This window comes from Rhamphochromis longiceps, linkage group LG13, assembly GCF_057381845.1.
Source record: "Rhamphochromis longiceps isolate RC_006_pf linkage group LG13, R_longiceps_female_GT1.1, whole genome shotgun sequence".
NCBI classification, from domain to species: domain Eukaryota; kingdom Metazoa; phylum Chordata; class Actinopteri; order Cichliformes; family Cichlidae; genus Rhamphochromis; species Rhamphochromis longiceps.
The window spans coordinates 32,306,331-32,329,537 of record NC_140569.1 but is presented as its reverse complement, the minus strand read 5'-3'; the positions used below and the strand labels follow the sequence as shown (position 1 = coordinate 32,329,537).

Here is a 23,207-nt window from a genome sequence, read left to right as displayed (position 1 = left end):
GTCTAAAAACTGCAAAAGTATTTCACTGCAACACAGTAAAGTGCCCTCTCAGTCTTTTGGCTGCTTAGATTTGTCTACTCATACATGGAGATGCAGAAGCACAAATTATGTAGCACGTCGTTTGGCTTGTTCTTCTGGAGACATCAAACTTAGCTTTCAGGTCTTATGGATGCTGTGGATACTAACTGCAGTATGCTTAATCTGTATTCATGTTAGGGTATTCATGCTCCTGTCATGCATTGGCCAAAGATCCCTAAGTAACAGCGGTGTTTTGGAAGGCCTTCTGAATCTCCTGGACAGCCTCCTGTCTCCACTGCAGCAGCCACAAGCTGCCGCTCAGCGCAGAACTGAAGGTAAAGCAACTGAGAATAGCGTCTTTGCAGCACCTGATATGTTAACTTGAGTTAGTAGAAGTTACAGATAGAGTTAAAGTCAGTGTTAATTATTATGTAGTCAGATTTATTTATTTTTAAACAGACTGGTTTGTTCAAGAGTGTGTTTGAAATGAAGTTGATTTTTTGTTTGTTTGTTTTTGTAAAAATTAAACAGGTGTTTTGGATATTCCCATGATCAGCTGGGTAGTGATGTTGGTCTCCAGACTGTTGGACTATGTAGCAAGTATCGAAGATGAGGCCTCAGGAGGGAAGAAGCACCTGGGAGGGAAAGAGCGGGAAAGACCTGTAACAGGTAAAATACCTGCATTCTACATTTCCCTGATATGTGTAAATGTTTTTTGTTTTTTTTAAATTTTCTTTTTCTTTTTTTAATCTATAGGCACTGGAAATTGTGAAATTGAAACAAAACATAAACAGATGTTGATTGTCACTGACCAGTTGCTGATTGCAGTTTTGCTGTTAATTCATTGATAGCTTTGAAAGGGTATCAATTACCAAACAGCAGAAGCTTAATAGTAATCTTTATGAATATCAACTCAGTGAGGAACTGAATAGATATAAATAGAATATAAAATATTGCACATATAAAAGGCTCAGACAACGCTTGCATGAAGTGGTTGGCAGAATATCAACATTTTTACTCACTACGCAATTAGATGACACAATGCAATTGCTTTTTTTTTTTCATTCTCCAATTTAGAAGTCTACAACTGCAAGAGAGCACAAAACAAAATTATGGTTAAACATTTAGCAATGACTGCTTATTAAGGTAGTTCCTAAATATAGGTAGAAAGATGGTATCTGAATAACTAAAGAGAAAAAGTGGTCAGGATTTTTACTCTTTACTTAGTGGTTGGACTTTGTTGAAAAAAGTCTCAAATCCATAAATCTTTGATGCTTATGCTTCAAATGGATGATGATTAACAAGATCTTGCTAACTCAGCTGCACATTAAATGACATCAATGCAAACATACATCTTTTACATATGATTGGAAATGGTTACAATCAAACTGCACTGTATGCTAAAGATGTTTGTCGCAGTCCTCAAACTCAGCTAAATCATTTGGAATTAAGCTGTTTGATTGTACGTCATACTCCTTAGTTGTTTGTCAGTCTTGTGTTACCTTCATTAATGTGCTGTATTTTTTTGTCCTGCAGGTATTCAGTGGAGTTTCATAAATAACAGCCTCCAGTCTCAGAACTCCAGCAGGTCAGCCAAAGGCAGCAGCAGCCTGGATCGCCTGTACTCACGCAAAATCCGTAAGCAACTTGTCCATCACAAGCAGGTAAATGTGTCCCATTTCAAAAGCAGCACACCTTCATATTTGTTTTTCTCAATTTTTAAGTGGTTAATTAAAACTTGATTTGAAATTTGCATTTGTTAGAATCAGGTTAGGGATTGTTTCCTATATTGGAATGCATCCAACAAGTAGATATTTCTGGAGTGATACTTTTACAGTACATAAACTTATTGTGGCCTTTTCATTGCAGCAGCTAAATCTATTGAAAGCAAAACAGAAGGCTCTGGTGGAGCAGATCGAGAAGGAGAAGATCCAGAGCAACAAAGGCTCCTCCTACAAACTGTTGGTGGAACAAGCCAAGCTGAAACAAGCTACATCCAAGGTGAGCAGCTCACCACACACTCAAAAAGATTAGGCTGTGAAGGAGGGCTGCAACTAAATCTGCCATTTCTTCTTTGATTAGTTGATTAGTCAGTGATTATTTCAGTAGCTTGCTGAGGGCAAACCTCCTGTTCTCCTGTTCCAGTACCTACTCCACCTGTGAATATCACCCTTTTGTCTCATCCCAATTCTGTGCATCACGGAGATTAATTTTCAATACTACAACTTGTTAATTTTTTCCTTTTTCAGCACTTTAAAGACCTGATCCGTCTGCGGCGGACAGCTGAATGGCCCCGTTCCACATTGGATACAGAGTCCACAACAGCCAAAGAAGCCCCAGAAGTAGAACCTCTGCCCTTCACTTTATCTCATGAACGCTGTATCTCTGTGGTGCAGAAGCTGGCCCTCTTTCTCCTCTCCATGGATTTCACCTGCCATGCTGATCTGCTGCTCTTTGTCTGCAAAGTATTTATCTAACACTGGGAGTTAATCTAACACTGGGAATATATATACACAAATTTGACAGTCTAAAACTACAAATATTTATCTTATTTGTTTAGGTCCTGGCTAGGATAGCCAACGCCACAAGGCCCACAATCCACTTGTGCGAAGTGGTGTCTGAGCAGCAGCTAGAACGCCTGCTTCTCTTGCTTGTGGGAACGGATTTTAACCGGGGGGACATCTCCTGGGGAGGCGCCTGGGCACAATATTCCCTCACGTGTATGCTACAGGACATCCTGGCTGGTGTGTTTTCAGCTTAGCGTTACATTTGTTTGAATCTGATTAAAACGCACTGTTTGTGAGGCGAGCGGGTGACATATTAAATCTTGTGTGAAGCTGAACATTTAGTTTGGCACATTGTTGTTGCTGGAGTTTCAATTTGGCTTTAGAGCAGATTATTGTACCAATTGTTGTTGTTTTTTTAATCTCTTTGAAAGTTGGGGAATTATATTTGTATGTTCTCACATTAGCTTGAGCAAAAAACGTGGTGTGCAGACTTTGGTGCACATATTTGTTTCAACAGGGTCCTTTTCTTTTTTTGTCTCTAACTTTTTCCAACTGTAACATTTTTTTACTTTAGTTTTGACATAGTACCATTTTCACAGAGCCACTGGTGTGGTTGTACAATGTTTACAGAGCACATTTCACAAGCTTTTATCAAAGCAATAATATAGAATATAATGAGGCACATTAAGCACATGGATTGTAAATTTTCTTATTGTTATTGATGTAAAAATTAGACTTGGTATTCAGATTTTCTGTTTCATGTTTGGTGTCCTTTAACAACTTCATCTTCATTAAGTCGGTGCATGTCTGGTGTACTTGAACATGTATTCTTCTCAGGTGAACTGCTGTCTCCAGGCTCTCTAGATGTCATGGATGAGGTGGTGGTGTGTGAGGAAGCCGGGACATCGTCCTCCTCTGCGGGAGCAGATTCGGAGGACTCGCTGTCCCAGCCAGCACCCATCCCCCTGGTAGAGAGCATTGATGAGGCCCTTGTGCCTGATATCATCGCAGGTACTACCGGGACCTCCTCAGTATTCCAAAGTGCGTGGGTAGCCCTCTATAACACCCCCCCCCCCCCCACACACACACACACACACACACACACACACTTACACTGACTTGAGTGACATGTTTATTGTTTTTTCTCACAGTGTGTTGTTATTATTTGTAGCTATTATGAATTGGAGTGAGCAGTTCAGGCATAGTTCCAGCCAGTTTTAGGCCTTTAATTTTTGCACAATTTCAGTGTGTATTTTATTTTTCCTTGTGCCAGTTTACCTCACAGGGTGAGCAGGCAACTATATTCAGCAAGGCTAAATGCAGTGACCTAGCTAAAAAAAACTACTCCCATACAAGACTACAGTTTTAGCTGGATTGGGGTTAAAATTGTCTACAGATGTGAGAGATTTTCTTGCTTGTATGTTTTTGTAATGTGCGTGCTTGGCAATATTAAAGCTGTTTTCACTATCCAAAGGTGCTCCACCTCTGTCATCTTTGGAAAAAGATAAAGACATAGACTTTGACTTGCTACAAGACCTGATGGATGTTGATATTGATCCTTTAGATATTGATTTGGAAAAAGATCCACTTGCTGCCAAAGTGTTTAAGGTATGTGCATGATAACAAGCTACTTTCATTCTTTCTGTCATGTCTCTACTGGAAATTAATGCAGTGACACTCACTAAGGTTGGGTGATTGGACTAATTTATTGGCCATCGATGATAGGCTGGGCCTTTCACAGATCGTTTTTACAAGAGCTATTTATTTATTTATTTGCCCATGAGTAAGTTTGTTAGTAATGTTGGTTGAAGCTAGGAGAAACAGTCAACAGAAAAACTAAAAGCGCCGTTTTCGCAGCACCCTTTTCCAGCTGCAAGCAAATGCAGTGATTCATTTACTCAAACTCATACCAGAAAGAAAGACAGGCAGTAGCCTATGTTCAGAAAAACATGTTGTTGTTAAACCTGAAATAAAGGACTTTTTTCTCTTGCTTAAAATCACAGTTAAGATATAAACTAATGTTGCTGTAAGATCAAACAACCTGAAAAGAGTAACAAGCTATGTTTGTTAGCTAAGTGATCTAAAGCATCACAGAAAACGAACTCATTGCAAATGACGTTTTCAAAGTAATTCTTCTGCCTTCATTTGACTACTTTGAACTTGATGTAATTATTAAGGTTATGTTTGCTGTGGAAAACTAAAAAAGATTCAAAAGCAAATGTAGAAATGAATTCTGTCTGCAGACAGTTGATGTCCTTACATTTACCATCCCCTTTCTCATGTTCATCTTTAGCCCATCAGCAGCACGTGGTATGACTACTGGGGTGCTGACTATGGCACATATGGGTACAACCCATACATTGGGGGGGTTGGTATCCCAGTGTCCAAACCTCCAGTTGTTGCTGAAAAGCCAGGGTCGCAGGGTCTGTCAGTGTCCGTGTCACAGGGTGAGGAGAGGCCTAATTTTATCTTTTAGGGGTTTTTTTCTCCAATATGGACCTGAACACATTTTCTGCATTCTTTCCATGCCACTTTTTGAGCTTCTGCCTCTGTTTCACAGCACTGGATGCCCGACTAGAAGTGGGCCTGGAGCAGCAGGCTGAGCTGATGCTAAAAATGATGGCAACTCTACAAGCGGACTCCATTCTACAAGCACTCACTTCCAGTTCATCCACAGGTAAATGAAGTAACAGTTTAAAAGTGAAGTGAAGCACACATTCTTTCCAGTGTTCCAGTGTTGGACTTGTGCTGATGGTCTGATACTGATTTTCTGTTGTGCTTATAGTGAGCCAGTCTTCCAATGGGACTGATGACTCCCTGCTCAGAGCTCTCCATAGTGGAGGCTCTCCCCCAAACAGCAGCCTGATAGTCCAGCCCTCATCCATCCCAATTCTGAGTGCCTGCTTCAACAAGCTCTTCTCCATGCTGCTGGTCCACCATGTACAGGTCAGAACAGCCACTAACTGGAATCACAGTTTAAGATGCTTTGATTCAGATGCTTAGTACTCAGGAGTACAAAGTCATTGGACCCACAAGATCAATTACTCTTACCTGCTGTTTAGTCCAATGCTCTACTTTAACTTCTTTTAGAGTAAATTTGAAGTATAATATCTAACTTGTAACTTAAAAGATTAAACAAACCTCTTTTTTCCCTTCTGAAACATGTCTGCACTTGAACAACCACACTGTACTGTGCTGTATTTATTAAACCTTGTAAATTGAACATCTGGAATGTACTGACAGAAAAGTGATTTTATTGGTTGGACTCTTCTGAAAGGACTTATTTTTAAATATAAGTGGTGACCACTGCAGAATTTTGTATGTATGACTTCGATAAAGAAGAGTAAGGGAACACCCACAGACACTAAATGTTATTTTCTCCACTCTCAGCTGGAATCCCTGCTGCAGCTCTGGCTAACGCTCAGTCTGAACACTTGTTCTGGGGGCAGCGAGGAGAGCGGGTCTGACATCTTTCTGTTCAATGCCAGCCGAGTGCCCACCATCCCGCTCAACCAAGGTTAGGGCTTTTCTACTCCGCTCTCTAATTTGGAGCTGTATGGAGTTTATATATGGTTACATTGCTTTATATTGTTCTTTTTTGTGTTTGTGTCTGTGTTCAGCATCCATCAGCAGTTTCCTAACCGTGCTGGCGTGGTACCCCAACACTTCCCTGAGAACATGGTGTCTGGTTCTGCACTCTCTCACTCTGATGACTAATATGCCAGCTTGCGGTCAGTACTCGGCTCTTCACTGGTTTGTTTACCAGTGGATTTTCTTTTCACATTATTTTCAAATGACTCTGCAAGGGGTATCATTGAGAAAGTTGTTTAATAATGGATTGCATTTATATAGTGCTTTTCTAGGCACCCAAAGCGCTGTGCAATTCCACTATTCGTTCACTCTCACATTCACACACTGGTCCAGGCAGACCACAGTTGTAGCCATATCGCACCATCGGCCCCTCTGGCCAACACCAGTAGGCGGTAGGGTAAAGTGTCTTGCCCAAGGACACAACAACCAGGACAGAGGTGGATCGAACCGGCAACCTTCCGGTTACAGATGAGCTTCCCAACCACCTGAACAACGGTCGCCCCCGTTTAAGCATTCTTGTATGTTTCTGTTTTCATGTTTATGAAAAAATGTTAAAAAATCCAAACTAATCCACCTTTTTATAGTGCACCCGCGTTTCTTTTCAGTCATTTCACTCGTTCAGCACATATCAACCCCACACATGTCCTGGCTTAAGACAACTCTGTTGACACGTTCAAGGCAGGTGACCTGTAATGACATATGTGCGACCCTCTTGGACATCTATAGTCCTATCACAGTCATTCCTCAGTTTGTACACTCTTCATCACGGTAACAACACCTCTGCTGAGTCGGGCTAGCTAGCTACTGTTAGTTAGCTCTGTTGTCTACCAACTTTAAGGTAGCCTTCATTGTTGTTAGCCATCACTGCCCGGTTGGAATGTGGGCTCCTTCAGCAGCACTAATGTTGAAGGTTTCCTGAGCATTGTTTCTTGCTTTGCGTTTTGATATGAGTATCAAATCCAAGCAAGCAAAGCAAAAATGTTGTGTTCACCCCTTTCCTCAGGTGTGTGGTTTCACTTTCCATGATAAGGTGTACCCTGTTTGCCTGGGGATTGTCCACACTAGGGTGGATTGGCTGAGCCCATAGTTTGTGACTTTTGCCGCCATGTCCCACATTTGGTTCTGAAAAGATGGGTGACGTTTGTGGATAAACTGCTTGAAAGATGGCTATAACATGGATTGACCCTCTCCTCTCCAAATTTAGGGAACATGCTTCATCTGAGTCAGATGATATCAGATTAAGCAATTGATGCCAGTCGATGCCCCAGCAAATAGATGACCACATGATGTATGTTGATGAGTTTCCCAAGTGAGAGACGAACTGTGCAAGAGCACTGGCCAACCTCAGTCTGAGTTAACCACTCAGCAGGATGACATGCTGGGCATCGGCCTGAATATGCATGGTATGTTAGAGGATGAGCTGTACCAGCCATGACAACATGTTTCCTGTTTTCTGCATCCACCTCAGAAAGTGGAATGATTCACAGGCGTTTTCCCTCAGAGCCAACAATGGTCAAAAGCTGCCTACCCATATTCCCAGATTTTAATGACACGGTTCGCTCAAGCAACTGTCTACCTGTGTCACTGTGTCCTGCTATAGACAGTATGTGGCGCTGAATGGTGTGGAAGTGGCTGGCTTAGTCAGTCCACCTCCTGCCGAGCCATTCCTGGTGGCTTAATAGTCCCACAACCGTTGGGGCCGTCCACTGTGAATGACTGTTAGTCCAATAATCTCACAGTTGACATTCAAACTCCAACTTAAATGGTCACCTTCCTTTGCACCACCACCGAAAAGCCAACCCTCTAAACTTCTACTCCCCCATTCATGCCTGCGCGTAGCCATGCCCCCGACACTTGCGCAGTAGGTTACATACATCTTAACATGATCCTTGTTGAACCATTGCATTGTAGGTGGCTTACAACAACGGCTATCAGCCACCTGCATGCAATGGAGTCTTGCTATCCCTTGTCGTTTTTTTTTTGTTTTTGTTTTTTTAACATCTTGGCTCTAATGTGTTGACTTGCATGATCAAAAGTGGGTCAGTGACCCTCAGGACTATGTCAAAGGGAACAGCTCACTAGGGATTAAATACCTGTGACTCTCTATCATTTGAGTAAGACATGAAATGTCTTCATAAACCTAAAAAAAAGTCCAGCTGACCCCCCCCAGTTGTCTAGATTACCATAACCTGCTTTTATTATTATTATTATTATTATTACTATTTTGTTTAAAAAAAATAACTTCTGAAATTCTAGTCTCCAACAACGGGATGAGCTCTCAGGAAAGCACAGCTCAGCAGATGGTGTCTGATCCCAACCTGATCCATGTCTTGGTGCGCTTCCTGTCTGGCAGCAGCACCAATGGGACAAGCCAACACAGCTCTCAGGTGGGACCAACTGCCACCCAGGCCATGCACGAGTTCCTGAGCCGCCTGCAGGTTCACCTGTCCTCCACATGTCCACAGATGTTCAGCGAGTTCCTGCTCAAACTCATGCACATCTTGTCTACTGAGAGGTACATTTTCACTTTTTTAGTTGTTAGTGTACATTAGGTATAATCAATAATTTTGACAGTAAGTATAATGTTTAATGGTATGAGTGGTTCTAATTAATGGTTCTGAAACTCTCAGGGGTCCATTCCAGTCAGGCCAGGGTCCATTGGATGCCCAGGTGAAGCTGCTTGAGTTTACTCTAGAGCAAAATTTTGAGGTGGTGTCAGTGGCCACTATCACCTCAGTTATTGAGTCCATCACGTTCTTGGTTCACCACTACATTACCTGCTCAGATAAAGTGGTTTCTCGCAGTGGCTCAGACAGCTCAGTGGGAGCCAGAGCTTGTTTTGGGGGTCTGTTTGCCAACATAATCCGGCCAGGAGACGCAAAAGCAGTCTGTGGAGAAACCACACGTGACCAGCTAATGTTTGATCTTCTCAAGCTGGTGAATGTGCTGGTGCAACTACCTTTGTCTGGAGACAGAGAGTTCAGCGGGCGGCTGCCACCATCAGGCAGTGGAGCAGCTGATAGCAGTGTGTCTGATGAAGAGAAGGTCTGTGGCAGCAAAGAAAGTGTAGCTGGTGGATCAGCATCCAATCAGGGCCCTCCTGCAGGTGTGGCTGATCTGGTGCTTGCCAATCAGCAGATAATGAGCCAGATCTTGTCTGCGCTGGGCCAGTGCAACAGCAGCGCCATGGCCATGATCATAGGTAAGACAACTCTACAAAGAATTATGTGATCTACCAAATATTTCAGCACTCAGATAAACCTTGCTTCTGGAATTAAAAACACACATATCACCGAAATAGTACACAACGCACCAAATGGTGCACAAAGATAGTTTGAACAAAAGCCAGTGAACAAAGTTGAGTTTCTAGCAGGCAGAGAGCCTGATATTTTCTTGGTAAATGACAGCCAAAAATTGTGCAACATTAGCAGTAAATGTTGTTTTTACATCACCTGGCCACAAACTCTTAAGTGAAGCTGCAGTGGGATAGAAATATTAAGTGTTATGTTTAGGATGTTAAGCACGGTTTGTGCAGAAGCAGCCTCTTGGTCACAAAATACATTTGTGAGGTTAGCTAATTTTATACACACTTGAGTTATAACTAACTAAATTAGTAATGACAATTGTATACCAGTAGCCATCTAACATTAGCAGCACTACCATAAAACTCTGTAAGAGTAAGAATGCGTCTGATAAAATTTCACTTGTGGCTGAATTGTTCCTTTAACAAAGCACCAAACATATTTAAATGTATGTGGACAAGCATTGCCTATAACTATGAGCTGACTATTCTTGCTCTGTGTTCTGCAGGAGCCAGCGGTCTCCACCTGACTAAACATGAGAACTTCCACGGTGGTCTAGATGCCATCTCAGTGGGTGACGGCCTCTTCACCATCCTTACCACTCTGAGCAAGAGAGCCACCTCAGTCCAGGTCATGCTACAGCCCATCCTCACTTACATGGCTTGTGGTTATATGGGCAGACAGGTGAGCTTCATTCTGCTGGGGTCTGGCCTTTGATCATCTGAACAAATACAGAGCAGTGCTGACGCATATTTATTTATTTATTTATTTTCCTCCATCTTGTTATTGCACATTCTTTAGGGATCGCTCTCCACCTGTCAACTGTCAGAGCCTCTTCTGTGGTTCATACTTCGAGTGTTGGATACCAGTGAGGCTCTTAAGGCCTTCCATGACATGGGTGGGTGTATACACCTAATATCTGTATATTTCTTTGATTGTCAAAGCATTGTGTCCATAGTACTACCAAGACCTTACTCATAGTTTCAACATTCATGTCAGAGAGCCCCAAGCTTTAAGATTTGAATAGGTTTTAAAGTTTTGCTGTTGAGTTTCTTTGTAAACCAAGTATTTGAAGTACAAGTTACTCCCTCATCCATGTTTCTTAGCTTGCAGTTCCATCTTCCCAGCTTTTGTTTGCACATTGAGCCATATCTTGTTCAATAGAATAGTATTTAGCACAATTAGGTGTTAATGGTCATGGAAAAATATCTCCATAACCATTAAAACCCACATGGAGTTTAAGTCACAAAAGGTTCTTTTTGTTGATCAGCGCCCGAAGAGTCACCTGACATCTTTGTCACGCCACTGATTGTGGAAGGAATTGAAAAATTTAGCAAAGTCAGATTTTTTCAGTCGTTTCTAATTGAAATTGAACATAGGTGCATTGCATAAGAATAGCAGTCAATGGTTTATGCTGTACTTGATGTATAAGAAAGCATAACTTTGTCTTTAACCAGGAGGTGTCCAGTTGATCTGTAACAACATGGTGACCAGCACTAGAGCCATTGTGAACACTGCACGCAGCATGGTGTCCACTATCATGAAATTCTTAGATACAGGTCCAGGAAAGACGGCAGATGGAAACCTCAAAGCCAGAGTGATGACATCGGAGCCGGACAATGCTGAGGGACTCCACAATTTTGCTCCTTTAGGTGCTTTCAGCTAATTTTGAATTCCATCACTCCATCTCATAGGACAATACCTGAATAAAATTGACAATCGTATTCCTACTCTTCTCTAATCTGCATGATCTGTGTTGCTTCCCAGGTACTATCACATCCAGCAGCCCAACAGCACAGCCTGCAGAGGTCCTCCTCCAGGCCACCCCTCCACACCGACGGGCCCGCTCCGCTGCCTGGTCTTACATCTTCTTGCCAGAGGAGGCCTGGTGTGATCTCACTATCCATCTTCCAGCTGCCGTGCTGCTGAAGGAGCTTCATATCCAGCCGCACCTAGCTTCTCTAGCTAGTGAGTAGGAATTTCTTTAAAGATGAGTGGGCCACAACCTCTCTTGAGATTTGTGTAAACCTGGTGACCAATAAATGTCTAACAGCTGTGCTTGCCACAAGGGTTTCTCAATCAACTACTAAGCCATTTTTTGCTTTGTGATTGAATATTCAACTCAATGACATGTCAACTCAATGACATGTCAGTGTCATTGAGTTGACATGTCATTGAGTTGAGTTGTAATTTTTTGTAATTACATAAAAATTACAAACTTTTATGTAATTTGTTTTTTCTGGAATTTTGGTTGATATTCTGTCTCAATTAAAATGAAACTACCAACAACTGTTCATTTCTAGTTAGTAAGCAAACTTAGAAATTCAGCCTGGGATAAAGTAATTATTTTCCCTACTGTAAATAAACTATACTAAAATGTTGGTCAAGAGGACACTGCTTTTCCCTTCACATTGAGCTAAATTCCTGTTAATTAAAAAAAAAAACAGTGGCAGACATTATGGTGTTTATTCAGTAATCTTCGTTTCACTTCAGGAGTTCACCCATTCATTTTCTGCCTTTCGTCTTACCAACCAGCCTGTCCCTCCTCGGTCTCAGTGGAGATCAGTGCTGATGGGGTCAACATGTTGCCGCTGTCCACGCCAGTCATCACCAGTGGCTTGACGTACATTAAGATCCAGCTGGTGAAAGCAGAGGTGGCTTCGGCTGTTTGTCTGAGGTTACATCGGCCTCGTGATGCCAGCAACCTGGGTCTCTCTCAGATCAAACTCTTGGGTCTGACAGCATTTGGTAACACCTCCTCTGCAACAGTCAACAACCCCTTTCTGCCTTCTGAGGACCAGGTCTCCAAAACAAGGTAATCATGATGCATCCTGTATGCAGTGTGTGTCTATATTTGGCTGTTGGTGTGAACTTCTCCATCTCCCTGTACAGCATTGGTTGGCTGCGTCTTCTCCACCACTGCCTGACCCACGTCAGTGACTTGGAAGCCATGATGGCCAGTGCTGCAGCACCCACTGCCAACCTGCTGCAGACCTGCGCCGCACTGCTCATGTCACCTTACTGTGGCATGCACTCACCCAACATTGAGGCTGTGCTGGTCAAGATCGGCTTGCAATCCACACGCATTGGACTCAAACTCATCGACATTCTGCTGAGAAACTGTGCTGCGTCTGGCACCGACCCTGCCAGTGAGTCACTCATAGCTGAGTCACTACTGAGACGTGACTATATGTCCTTAAAAAGCATAAAAAACCCCCATTGAAAATAGCCACATTTATTACAATGAGAGATTATTAAATGATGTGGCGGTTTGAAAGATTAACAAGGTCAAGTTTCACATGTTGTTTTGCCATTTAGAAAGGTTTTTTCTAGCATTAATGAATCTGGTGCTGTATTGTTTTTGCGCTGTGTGATTGCAATACATATAGCTGTAAATGTGATCTTATCTTATTATCTTATCTGTCTGGTGTTTTGTCTTGAATTTTTTTGTAAATATTTATCTGATATTGCATTATCCAAATACATTTGGTTTAACTACATTTTATGGGGCAAAAATACAAAATATTTGTTAGTGGTCTGATTATTAATTACAGACCACTTGTGATTCTTAGCCTTAGTAAAGTGTTGAAATTGTTGTGTAAAGCAATGGATTTAACAAGACATTACACAATACACAGTGCAATGTTAAACTAACCACTTCCCAGTAAACCTGTTAATATTTGGACTGTGGAAGAATTTTCTGACACATGTGCATCATGTTCTGGGCAGGCAGCATGACTTTGTCAGCATTTTTATTTTTAAAAATGTTTCAATAATTTAACATCATCAAAAAATGTACTGTTTCTTTAAAGATTTGAACAGTCCTCTGCTGTTTGGACGACTAAACGGCCTTTCCTCAGATTCCACCATAGACATTCTATACCAGCTGGGCACCACACAGGACGCAGGGACCAAAGACAGGTACTCCTCCGTCTTTGCCACGACTCAACACTCCCCCTTTAGGTTCTCTCAAAGTGCATAAAGTGCATCAACTGATGAGAAACAGTCTCCCGTCAAGGTGATATTCCGGACAGACTCATAAGCTGATAGTAAAAAGTGTCCTTTCACTCTCCTTTTCATTTTTTTTTTTTGTCTTTTTACTGTCATCTCATTGTTTGTTGCATATAAATTCTGCCCCAAGGTGGTTCTCACTAAGAAATTGAGGACCTTTTTTATGTAAAAAAAACAAACAAACAGAAAAAACATTACCGTGCCCAGCACTTGAGCCATTTGACTTATTTGTCAAATCTCTGAATTCTAAACCTCCAGGATCCAGGCTCTTCTGCAGTGGGTCCATGACTCTTCCCATGTGGCAGCCCATAAGATGAGTGGTCCAATGGGATACATTGGGCATGCTGCTGGCTCTTCCTCTGCTTCATCAAGGGAGTATGGTCTCCTTATGCCATCGCCCTCCCACCTCCACTGTGTGGCAGCCATCCTCTGGCACAGCTATGAGTTGCCTGTCGACTATGACCTGCCTACACTGCTCAACAGAGAGCTCTTTGAGTCAGTCCAGTGTCTTGTAGTTATTACACATGCATGTAGTTGGATTCATTAGTGGGTTTAAACAATATTCTTCTTAGCAGATTTATTACTGATTCCACTCTTTTCTTTGCTGTTCCCTTCAGGTTGCTGTATAACTGGTCCATGTCGCTGCCATGCAACATTGTGCTGAAGAAGGCCGTGGACAGCTTGTTGTGTTCCATGTGTCACATCCATCCCAGCTACTTCTCCTTGCTAATGTCCTGGATGGGGATTGTCTCACCACCCATCGCCACTCACTCTCAGGCTCAGCAGCGACGTCTTGCCATGACTGATGATGGCAAAAAGCAGCATGATGCTAACACCACTGCGGCGGGACTTACCGACGACTCCAAGCATGCCAGGCCACACATTAATCTGTCAGAATCCCAGCTAACCACACTAGCGGCTGCCTCCCAGTCACCAGGAGCAATAGAGCAGCTGCTGGATTCAGGCTTGCCCTCGCTGTTGGTTCGCAGCTTGGCTCAGTTCTGTTTCAGCCTCCTGGCCAGTGCAGACCTGCCTTTGCCCGCTGGTCAGGCCGAGAGACGACACCATCATCACCACTTTCACTCGTCCTCACACAATCGCCCGCCTCTCTCGGCAGAGCTGGCTGCTCCAGTGCTCCGGTTTCTCACAGAAGTAGGCAACAGTCACACCATGAAGGACTGGCTGGGAGGACCAGAGGTCAACCCACTGTGGACGGCACTGCTGTTCCTACTGTGCCACTCCAGTGCCAGTGCTGGGGCCAATGCTGGCTGTCAGCCTGGATTTGCTGCAGGTTCTCCTCCATCCCAACCTCAGCCTTTAGGCTCACGCTTCTCCTTGGCCTCCTCAGGGCAGACAGGAGGACTCACCACCCAGCAGAGGACAGCACTGGAGAATGCCACTGTGGCCTTCTTTCTCCAGTGTATCTCCTGCCACCCTAACAACCAGCGCCTTATGGCACAGGTCCTCTTACTAGTTATTATAGATGAAATAATAATAAAAATTAAAATAATAATGTTTTTCTTTTAACTTGTTAGATGTAGATTTGCACACATAATTAGACAAACGTGTTATTTAATGATTGCTAGTTGGTAAGCTAATTTATTTATAAATTGAAATTCAAATGTAGATATTCATTGGTTTCGGTCTTGGTTTTTAAGACTTCTGTCTTTGGCTGCAGGTTCTCTGTGAACTCTTCCAATCAGCACCTCAGCGAGGCAATGTACCCGTCTCTGGAAACATCTCAGGCTTCATTCGAAGACTGTTTCTGCAGCTCATGCTGGAGGATGAGAAGGTCACAGTCTTCCTACAGTCTCCCTGTCCGGTGGGTAACTCAATTATGTGGTCAACAGCGTTGCTCAGAAGTTTTACACAAACTATTGTGCTTTTTCTTAAATAAATGTTATTTCATTAAAGACTTTGAAATGAGGATGTGACATACAGCAAATGCCTGATGAAGTACTTGCTGTGAGCTTAAGGTGGCAGTGCAGCAGTATGAAGCATATCGTTAGCTTCATAGCATAATTGCCTAAGTCATTTGACTAAGTCAATGACTTAGGCACTTATGCTATGAAGCTAACGATATGTTTGTTTGTTTTTTTCTGTATCACAACGGTCCCTTCACACTGATTCATGCCTGGCATTATGTGTTCTCAGTTACACCCTAATGGTTTATACTTTCTACTGCTCAGTTGCTGACTGTTACAAAAGCTTTGGAGACATGAGTGCCTGGAAGCATTGTATGGAGAAATTGGTTAATTACCCAAAGCAAGTCATTTTTCATTCATCTAGCTGAAATATCTCAATAATTGAGTAAATTTAGTGCAAACATTTATGGATTCCAGGTACTAAAGGTGATGTGATTTGAAAAAGGCATAAAGTTCTGGGCAACTTTGTTTAGGGCCAAATTGCGACACCTACTTAACAAAAGATGCTCAGACTAGGGCAGCTGTTTCAGTGATTCGCATGAGGCGTACAGCCTGCACCATGCAGTGAAGTCCCAAAAACTACAAAATTAAGAAAACCTTGGGGGTGGCCAAGATGATAGAAAGATGTCAGAACACACAGTGCTTTGTATGTTACAGAGCAATGGACTATTTGGCTGTAGACCAGAAAACAGCTAAATAGTCCCATATTGACAGCAAGTACAATATACTCTTTATGTTTAGTTTCTGCAGCTAACCTGATTGTGGTGTTTTCTTTTTTCCTTTCCTCCTCCTCAGTTATACAAAGGACGGATCAATGCAACCAGCCACATGATCCAGCATCCCATGTATGGAGCAGGCCACAAGTACCGCACCCTTCATCTACCAATTTCCACCACATTGGCTGAAGTCTTGGACCGGGTTTCTGGTATGTTTCAAGACAGAAAATTTCTCATTACAACAACAACAACAACCACATAAAGACTTCACTGCTCATAGTATGTACCAGTACATGTAGATGTTCCTGCCTTCAGGTTACACTTGCATTGTAACTGATGGAAAATGTCTTCTCTGCTCTTGACTTGAATGAGATTGCATGCACTTTGTTTGGGAACCACAACACTGTATAGTATTCACTGACCTTTTTTGACCTCCTTTTCTTCTTTCCCCTCACACCTTTTTTTCCCGTCCTGGGTGGTCCATAAAAAAAAAAAAAAAAAAATTCCCTGTGCATCTCCTCTTAGCTCCAGAAAGCTTGAGAGGGGAGGTGTAATGGAGTCATCTTGACCACCTCAGCTGGCTCCTTTCAGTGCAAATAAGCAAAAGCTCAGTTCCAAGCTTTCTCAAGTCATTCCAAAACACAAAACTGTTCCAGGACTCTACAGTCCAATTAATTTTTTCAACAAATCTACTTTTCCATCAACGTTTGATTAAATATTTTTTCTTTTTTTTAAAATCAGTTTTGAGAGTTACAAGATTTCAGAAAATTTAAGCTCTTGCTTGTTCAGACATCTTTTAGAAGTCTTTGTTTTTGCCTCCATCAAGTCCTTATGTAAAGTTTTGTCAGTGAAACATCTTTCTATTTTTTTTTCTTCTTCCAGCTATTCTTTTCCTTGAAGAAAAGATGCTCATTCTTACACTCACATGAAAATGTCCTACTATAGCATAAATTTTCTCCTACCAGTATCGATTGGAAATCTTTCTTGGTGTAATAAAACATTTCTTTTAGCTTTTGAGAATGCTGTATAGAAACTCCGTCATGCTAGCTAGCACGCAGTACGAGTTATTGTAACTGACTGTAAAAAGTCAGCATAACGAAAATAAACTCCACCTAAACTTGGTTTATATCTGACCAGATAGACTGCAGTCATAACTTCTTACCTGAAGTTCAGTTCACCTGACACTCAGACCGGCGGCCGCCTCGGGTCTCTCCTCCTCCTGCCTCACCTTCCCTCATCTACCCACTGGCCTCTGTGGAAGCCCCGCCATAGCCACCACCAAACAACTGAGTTATTTTTACACATCGGCCAACATCTAGCCAATCCACCACCTCTCATTGTTCATGCCGTTACAAATTAAAAAAAAAAAAAAAAGCACTTTGGGTGCCTTGAAAAGCACTATATAAATGCAATCCATTATTATTATTATTATTATTATTATTATTATTATTATTATTATTAAAAAAAAATCATCTGCCCATAAAAACGAAAAATCACCATCGGGCATACCGGGCGATGGCCAGTCCAGCTATGTCTTGCAGTAACAGTGGCTGTTTTCATATTTGCAAACTCATGAAGCCAGGAGGCCATTTTGGAAGAGTTTGGAGGAGAAATACACAATTGTTGTGCCAATAGAAACTGTTTGAATGTAAGCATTTGACAGATGAAGGAAGCTGATGTACGGGGAATATGTTTGCAAATTGTAATAGGAAAATCAAATTATGTTTTTTTGTGCTCTAAATATGTTAGACCATAAAAGTTTCACACTAAATTATTGTCAAATAATGTTTTGAAGCCTCTAAACTAGCTTCAATAATATTGTCTTGCCTCACAGCTCGCAAATGTGTACTTCACTGTCCTGTACAAACTTGCACTGTGTTAAACAGGACAAGGCAACTGCTTCGGTTAAGCTTCCCATTGGAGCATTCCTCCTTTGGTCTCTCTTTGAATTTTAAACACCATCTTGAAGTAAATATGTTGTAACAAGTTTGTAGCACAGCAAACATAAATTACAGCATATCCCGCTGAACACTGTATTGTCAGTGTTAGTTTACTGTCTGATTCCTATTGCATATTTATCAAAGTATCTTGTTTACAATTCTTTGTTCAGTGAATGTGAAACGTAGTAATCCTTCTCTTAATTTCAGAAGTAAGTTTATTCCCAGAGATGTGTGCTCATTAAAGGTAGTATCAACAGTAGTGATAAAATAAATGGCAGAAATTACATTCTTACCACCAACACAGAATTTGGGAGTTGATACTTAAGTCCAAAAATACACTTCTCTTTCAGTCTTCTGGCCGTGGTTATCCAATGAGCAATCGTTACATTACCCTGGATAAGAGACATTAAACATTCATTTAGACTTAACATTGGTCCATAACCAAAATGCTACCGAACAGTCAGACTTTGCTAATTTTGTATCACTGAAAGTGAAAAAGATACTTAAAATTGGTCCCTGCCTCTAGTTTTTAAGGTATGCTAATAGGTCCATTCTAAGACTGAAATGTGAAACCTTTTGGGTGGCTGTGCTCAGGAGGTCGAACAGGTCATCTACCAGCTGGAAGTTTTGTTGTTTGATCGTGGCTGCTGCATGCAAACATATCCTTTGGCAAGGTACTGCTTTGGGAGTTACTTAACCCTTAGATTCATAATCCGGTGGAGTAAAAACCTATGTGAATGGTAAATGGACTGGTTCTTTATATAGTGCTTTTCTACTCTTGAGCACTCAAAGGGCTTTTATGTTGGATAGAAAGCACGTGGGCGTAGGAAAAAAGTGATCATGTGACTCTGTGAATGAAGCATGTTGTATAAAACACTTAGAAATGCTCTACTAGAGGAACCCCAAAAGTTGATTCAAAAGCATCGTAGTATGTAGTAATATTCAGATGGGCACTCTCTCTTAAGTATTCTGCCACTTTTGTTTAAAATAGAGTCTTATGGATTGAATTATACAAGTATAAAAGGCAATTGAGGGCAGCATAGTGGCACAGTGATGGGGAGTTTGCATATTTGCAAGTTCTCTCTGTGTTTGCATGGGTTCTCTGGCTTTCTTCCACAGTCCAAAGACAGATGCAGTTGGTGGGATTAGGTTAATTGGTGAATCTAGTTGTCAATATGAATCGTTGTTTTTGTCTCTATGGCTACGTTCACACTGCAGGTGAAAGCGCATCAAATCCGATTTTTTTGACCCTATGCGACCCATATCCGATCATGGTGTGACAGTGTGAACGGCACAAATCCGATATTTTCAAATCCAATCTGGGTCACTTTCGTATGTGGTGCTGAATCCGATACATATCCGATGTTTCAGAAAGCGACTGCTGTTTCAATGGTCATGTCGCATTAAATCCGTCTTTTACATCACTGACACAAGACAGACGCCAATTATCAGCTCCGGAGAAGACATCGTGAACGCTTCCTGTCCATCCAGTGAAACTGTTGGGAAGACAACGTTGGAGAAACGTGAACATTTTATATGTTCTGTATAATCTGCAGATTCTGACAGAAATCTGCAGCTATCCTTGGAAGCACAGCTCCTCTAAAACAGCAATAAGGATCATTATTAGGTTATCTACATTATTATGTAAATAACAAATAACTTAAAGCAAAATTTGGGAAATGTAAAGTCCGAAGTCTTTATATTAAGGGCCATCAGTCAAACAATACTGTTTGCTCTGGGTCTAAACAGAGCCGTTGTGTGTGTGACGTCTTCTTTTGTGCATGCGGGCCGCTTTGAGCGTTCACACTAGAGCGCGTTTGCTGTCGCATTTTATTTGTAGTGTGAACGAGCAGACAAAAAAATCAGATTTGATCAAAAAATCTGAATTGAGCATTAAGACCTGCAGTGTGAACGTAGCCTATGTGTTGGCCCTGCGACAGACTGGCAACCTGCACCCTGCCTCTTGCCTTATGGTAGTTGGGATAGGCTGGATAAGCGGAAGAGAATGGATGGATGAAATGCAATTGTAAAGTTTGGGTTGGGTGGGTTGGTTGGGACTTATGCTGGCTGGTGTCCTTTGCCCCCTGGTCCTTTACAAAGTGGAATTGGACCTTAACTATCTCTGTTCTTTTAATGTGCAGCAGTAGCTTGGCACATGCAAGATTTAGAATAGCTTCATTTACATAGAGATGTACTACTGATGTTGGGGGCAGGCTGAAATGGTGGTTGGGAGTCACATTGCGCAACGGGCTTCCCGTCAGCAGTCGGTGAGTTGGGTGGCTGCCCTTTGAGACTGCAGGGCTGCCCTAGTACCATGATTGTGCTCGCTGGTGTCCTTCTGCATCTGATTATTGTCTCTTTGCTTGTGCAGTGCTATGGACTCCGCGTCCTGAATGTCTGTGCTGCCTGGGCGGGAGCAGGATATACACCCTGGCCTCAGTTGGGTTAAAGAGTAACCCCAAATACTGGTGGAGAATATTTTGTCTGGCTTATCGTGCTTGCACGCTATTGGCTTCACTGAGGATTGTAGCCACTTGGGGTCTGAGCTCATAGTTTCTCATCAGTGTTACGATATTTAAACTTTGGTGAGTCGTTTGACTTTGATGTGGGGAGGGATCAAAAAAAAAAATCTAAGAGAGCTACACGGTAGCCTGGCAGAAGTAGGAAGTGGAAAATTTCAGATTTTGTAAATGAGACTAGTGAGGTCTAAAGGCTACAGAACCACTGCCAAGACATTAGTGCATGACTTAGCCAAGTCAGGAATTGTAGTCTCAAAGAAGACCATTACTAGAAAGCTGTACAGGAACGAACTGCAACGTTAAAGACCACGAAAAAACACTTCTGAAGAACACAAATCCAATCTGAAGTATGCTGATGCAATTGGGAAAAAGAATATGCATGCTACAAGTAGGTCCTTTAATCAGTTGAGACAAAAAAACTAGAGCTCTTTGAGCATAGAGATCCTGTTTATGTTCGGAGAAAGAAGGGAGAGGTGATCAACTCACGCTTTTCAACTTTAACTGGCTTTGTAAAGTAAGGACACAAGGGGGCAGCCCTTTCTCAAATTCCAAGCAAAATTTGATTAATTAAGAACTGGAGAAGTCATGTTTTTCAGTTATAAGAGCTGCAGTTTTAATTACAGCCTAAATTATTAACAAAATATCCCAGCAGTCAGCTCTGTCCTTGCAGTTTAATTCACTTGGCATTCTCTGGCTATCAAGGTCAGCTGTGCAGCGCTGATGCTGTGAGCTTCGGTATTACCTGTTAAGTACAAGGCAGCTATGATGAATAGCTCACCCCCTGGGACCTTGAAAAACCTGATACACTGCTGCTGTTACAGGGCAGTATGCATGTCTATAAGACATATCATCTTCTGGCTGTTCTTGTGTGGGTGAACAAATTTTGCATCTGATGCATCTTTTCTTTCCTTCTTTCTTTTAGCTTGCTAATGTTATTTAAACCAAAGCAATAAAAAAAACCAAGAAGTGTGACAAAATATATATTTAATTTTCTGTGTCTGTTTATCCAGATACACCCAGCATTACTGCCAAACTGATCAACGAGCAGAAAGAGGATAAGGAGAAGAAGAATCATGAAGAGAAAGAGAAGATGAAGGCAGACAACGGCTTCCAGGACAACTACAGTGTTGTAGTAGCCTCAGGTACAGTATGTGTGTCTTGTGTCATTTACACACCTAATAATGACACAGTATATAAGCTATGATGCATTTTGTTGAAAAACAAATATTGTTCTGTATTTCTGTATTTTTATTTTCTTCTCTGCCTTCAGGCTTAAAGTCCCAATCAAAGCGAGCTCTTTCCACCCCTCCCCGGCCTCCATCAAGGAGAGGCCGTGTCATGAGTGACAAGTTAACTGCTTCATCCAGTGTGGATCCTTCAGCTAAAACCATCAGTGTCCCTGTCTTCCACCTCTACCACAAGCTGCTTCCAGGTGCCACATACACAACCGATTCATATCAGACAGCAACAAGCGCAGGTCTTTGAGTAAAATGTAAAATGTTCACATATTACCGAAGAGAAACGGTGTGTACTCTATCCTCTTATCCAGGTCAGCCACTCCCACCTGAGATGACCCTGGCCCAGCTACTCACACTTCTGTATGACCGCAAGCTACCGCAGGGCTACCAGTCCATCAGCCTGACAGTGAAACTGGGCTCCAAGGTCATCTCTGACCCCGGCCTTTCAAAGACTGACTCGTTCAAGAGACTCCGCACTGAGAAAGGTAATAAAACACACAGCTCCTAAGGAGGAGTCAGTTCAGATATTATACTGATGTCCCACTAAAAATATGCTTTAAAAAAATCAATACAGCTGACTTATTTATTACTTTAACTGTAAAACTTTTGATGATTAATTACAATTTTAACTTTTTGTAAGCAGTCTAAATTCCTTCACTGATAATTTAGAGATTTCTCTTTTGCACATGAGCGCAAAACATAAACAAGCCAAATCTTTGTGAAAGATGCATCAAGCTGCACCCAATACGTGAAGTCAGACATATGAACAGCACCAAACATCCAGTCATTTCTAAACTAAAATGCAGACACCCAGCCATATATGCAGCATTTTCTAGGATGTCTACATACCAAATAATTGAGATACTGCAGCTAAAATGCAGCAATATTATAGAAGTAAAGCCAAAGGACCAACAAACGAAAAAGGCTCTGCCTGCTGAAAAACTCACAGGACCTTAGTTACAGTGTGCTTAAGTTGATCCTCTCACTTTGTCATCACATGATGTTGTGATTGGCTACTTTGAATTCACACCCCTGACTACCCACATCAGGCTCTCCCTCAGCTGTCCCAAACCAAAGACCACGCTAGTCCTGGTTAGAGGCTGAACAAACTCTTAATTTGTAATGAGTCCTGCACCTGTTCTGGTGTTTTTTCTCAACTGTGCAAACAGTATCTTTCAGATTATGTCACATTTGGGATTTTGGCACGGTCAGCTAGTCTATTCAGTGGTGCCTCTGTGTCAAATTCACATATCTAAATATGAAATGAAGGTTAACTTATCAAATAGAAATGGAAGAAACTAAGATTCTTCTCATTTTTATTATTATTTCAAGACCACTTCAGTAACTATGATCAAGTAAATAGAAATGGAGTTTTTAAAATGTAGTAAAAATCCAGACCTGTTTTTTTCCACTCTACTCTCACATCAAGATTTAATGGAA

At 41.8% G+C, this 23,207-nt stretch overlaps 1 protein-coding gene across 3 annotated transcripts in view; it reads left to right on the top strand.

The window, feature by feature from the left end:
• The window catches only part of birc6 (baculoviral IAP repeat containing 6), a 128,504-nt gene that overhangs the window by 50,716 nt on the left and 54,581 nt on the right, over positions 1-23,207 (top strand). Inside the window, exons 31-59 of one of the 3 annotated variants that reach the window (XM_085429023.1) lie at positions 217-353; positions 550-687; positions 1,555-1,682; positions 1,891-2,019; positions 2,268-2,483; positions 2,579-2,762; positions 3,363-3,566; positions 4,000-4,133; positions 4,819-4,972; positions 5,086-5,202; positions 5,311-5,471; positions 5,916-6,042; positions 6,146-6,256; positions 8,373-8,631; positions 8,747-9,318; positions 9,927-10,102; positions 10,220-10,316; positions 10,876-11,070; positions 11,186-11,386; positions 11,954-12,233; positions 12,311-12,567; positions 13,231-13,339; positions 13,688-13,924; positions 14,047-14,890; positions 15,108-15,251; positions 16,150-16,279; positions 21,540-21,671; positions 21,800-21,961; positions 22,079-22,252. In XM_085429023.1, coding sequence (XP_085285149.1) covers positions 217-353; positions 550-687; positions 1,555-1,682; positions 1,891-2,019; positions 2,268-2,483; positions 2,579-2,762; positions 3,363-3,566; positions 4,000-4,133; positions 4,819-4,972; positions 5,086-5,202; positions 5,311-5,471; positions 5,916-6,042; positions 6,146-6,256; positions 8,373-8,631; positions 8,747-9,318; positions 9,927-10,102; positions 10,220-10,316; positions 10,876-11,070; positions 11,186-11,386; positions 11,954-12,233; positions 12,311-12,567; positions 13,231-13,339; positions 13,688-13,924; positions 14,047-14,890; positions 15,108-15,251; positions 16,150-16,279; positions 21,540-21,671; positions 21,800-21,961; positions 22,079-22,252 — 5,909 coding nt within the window. Of the gene's footprint in view, positions 1-216; positions 354-549; positions 688-1,554; positions 1,683-1,887; positions 2,020-2,267; positions 2,484-2,578; positions 2,763-3,362; positions 3,567-3,999; positions 4,134-4,818; positions 4,973-5,085; positions 5,203-5,310; positions 5,472-5,915; positions 6,043-6,145; positions 6,257-8,372; positions 8,632-8,746; positions 9,319-9,926; positions 10,103-10,219; positions 10,317-10,875; positions 11,071-11,185; positions 11,387-11,953; positions 12,234-12,310; positions 12,568-13,230; positions 13,340-13,687; positions 13,925-14,046; positions 14,891-15,107; positions 15,252-16,149; positions 16,280-21,539; positions 21,672-21,799; positions 21,962-22,078; positions 22,253-23,207 lie in introns of all 3 variants that reach the window. The other 2 variants (XM_085429024.1, XM_085429022.1) reach the window with 2 other exon arrangements.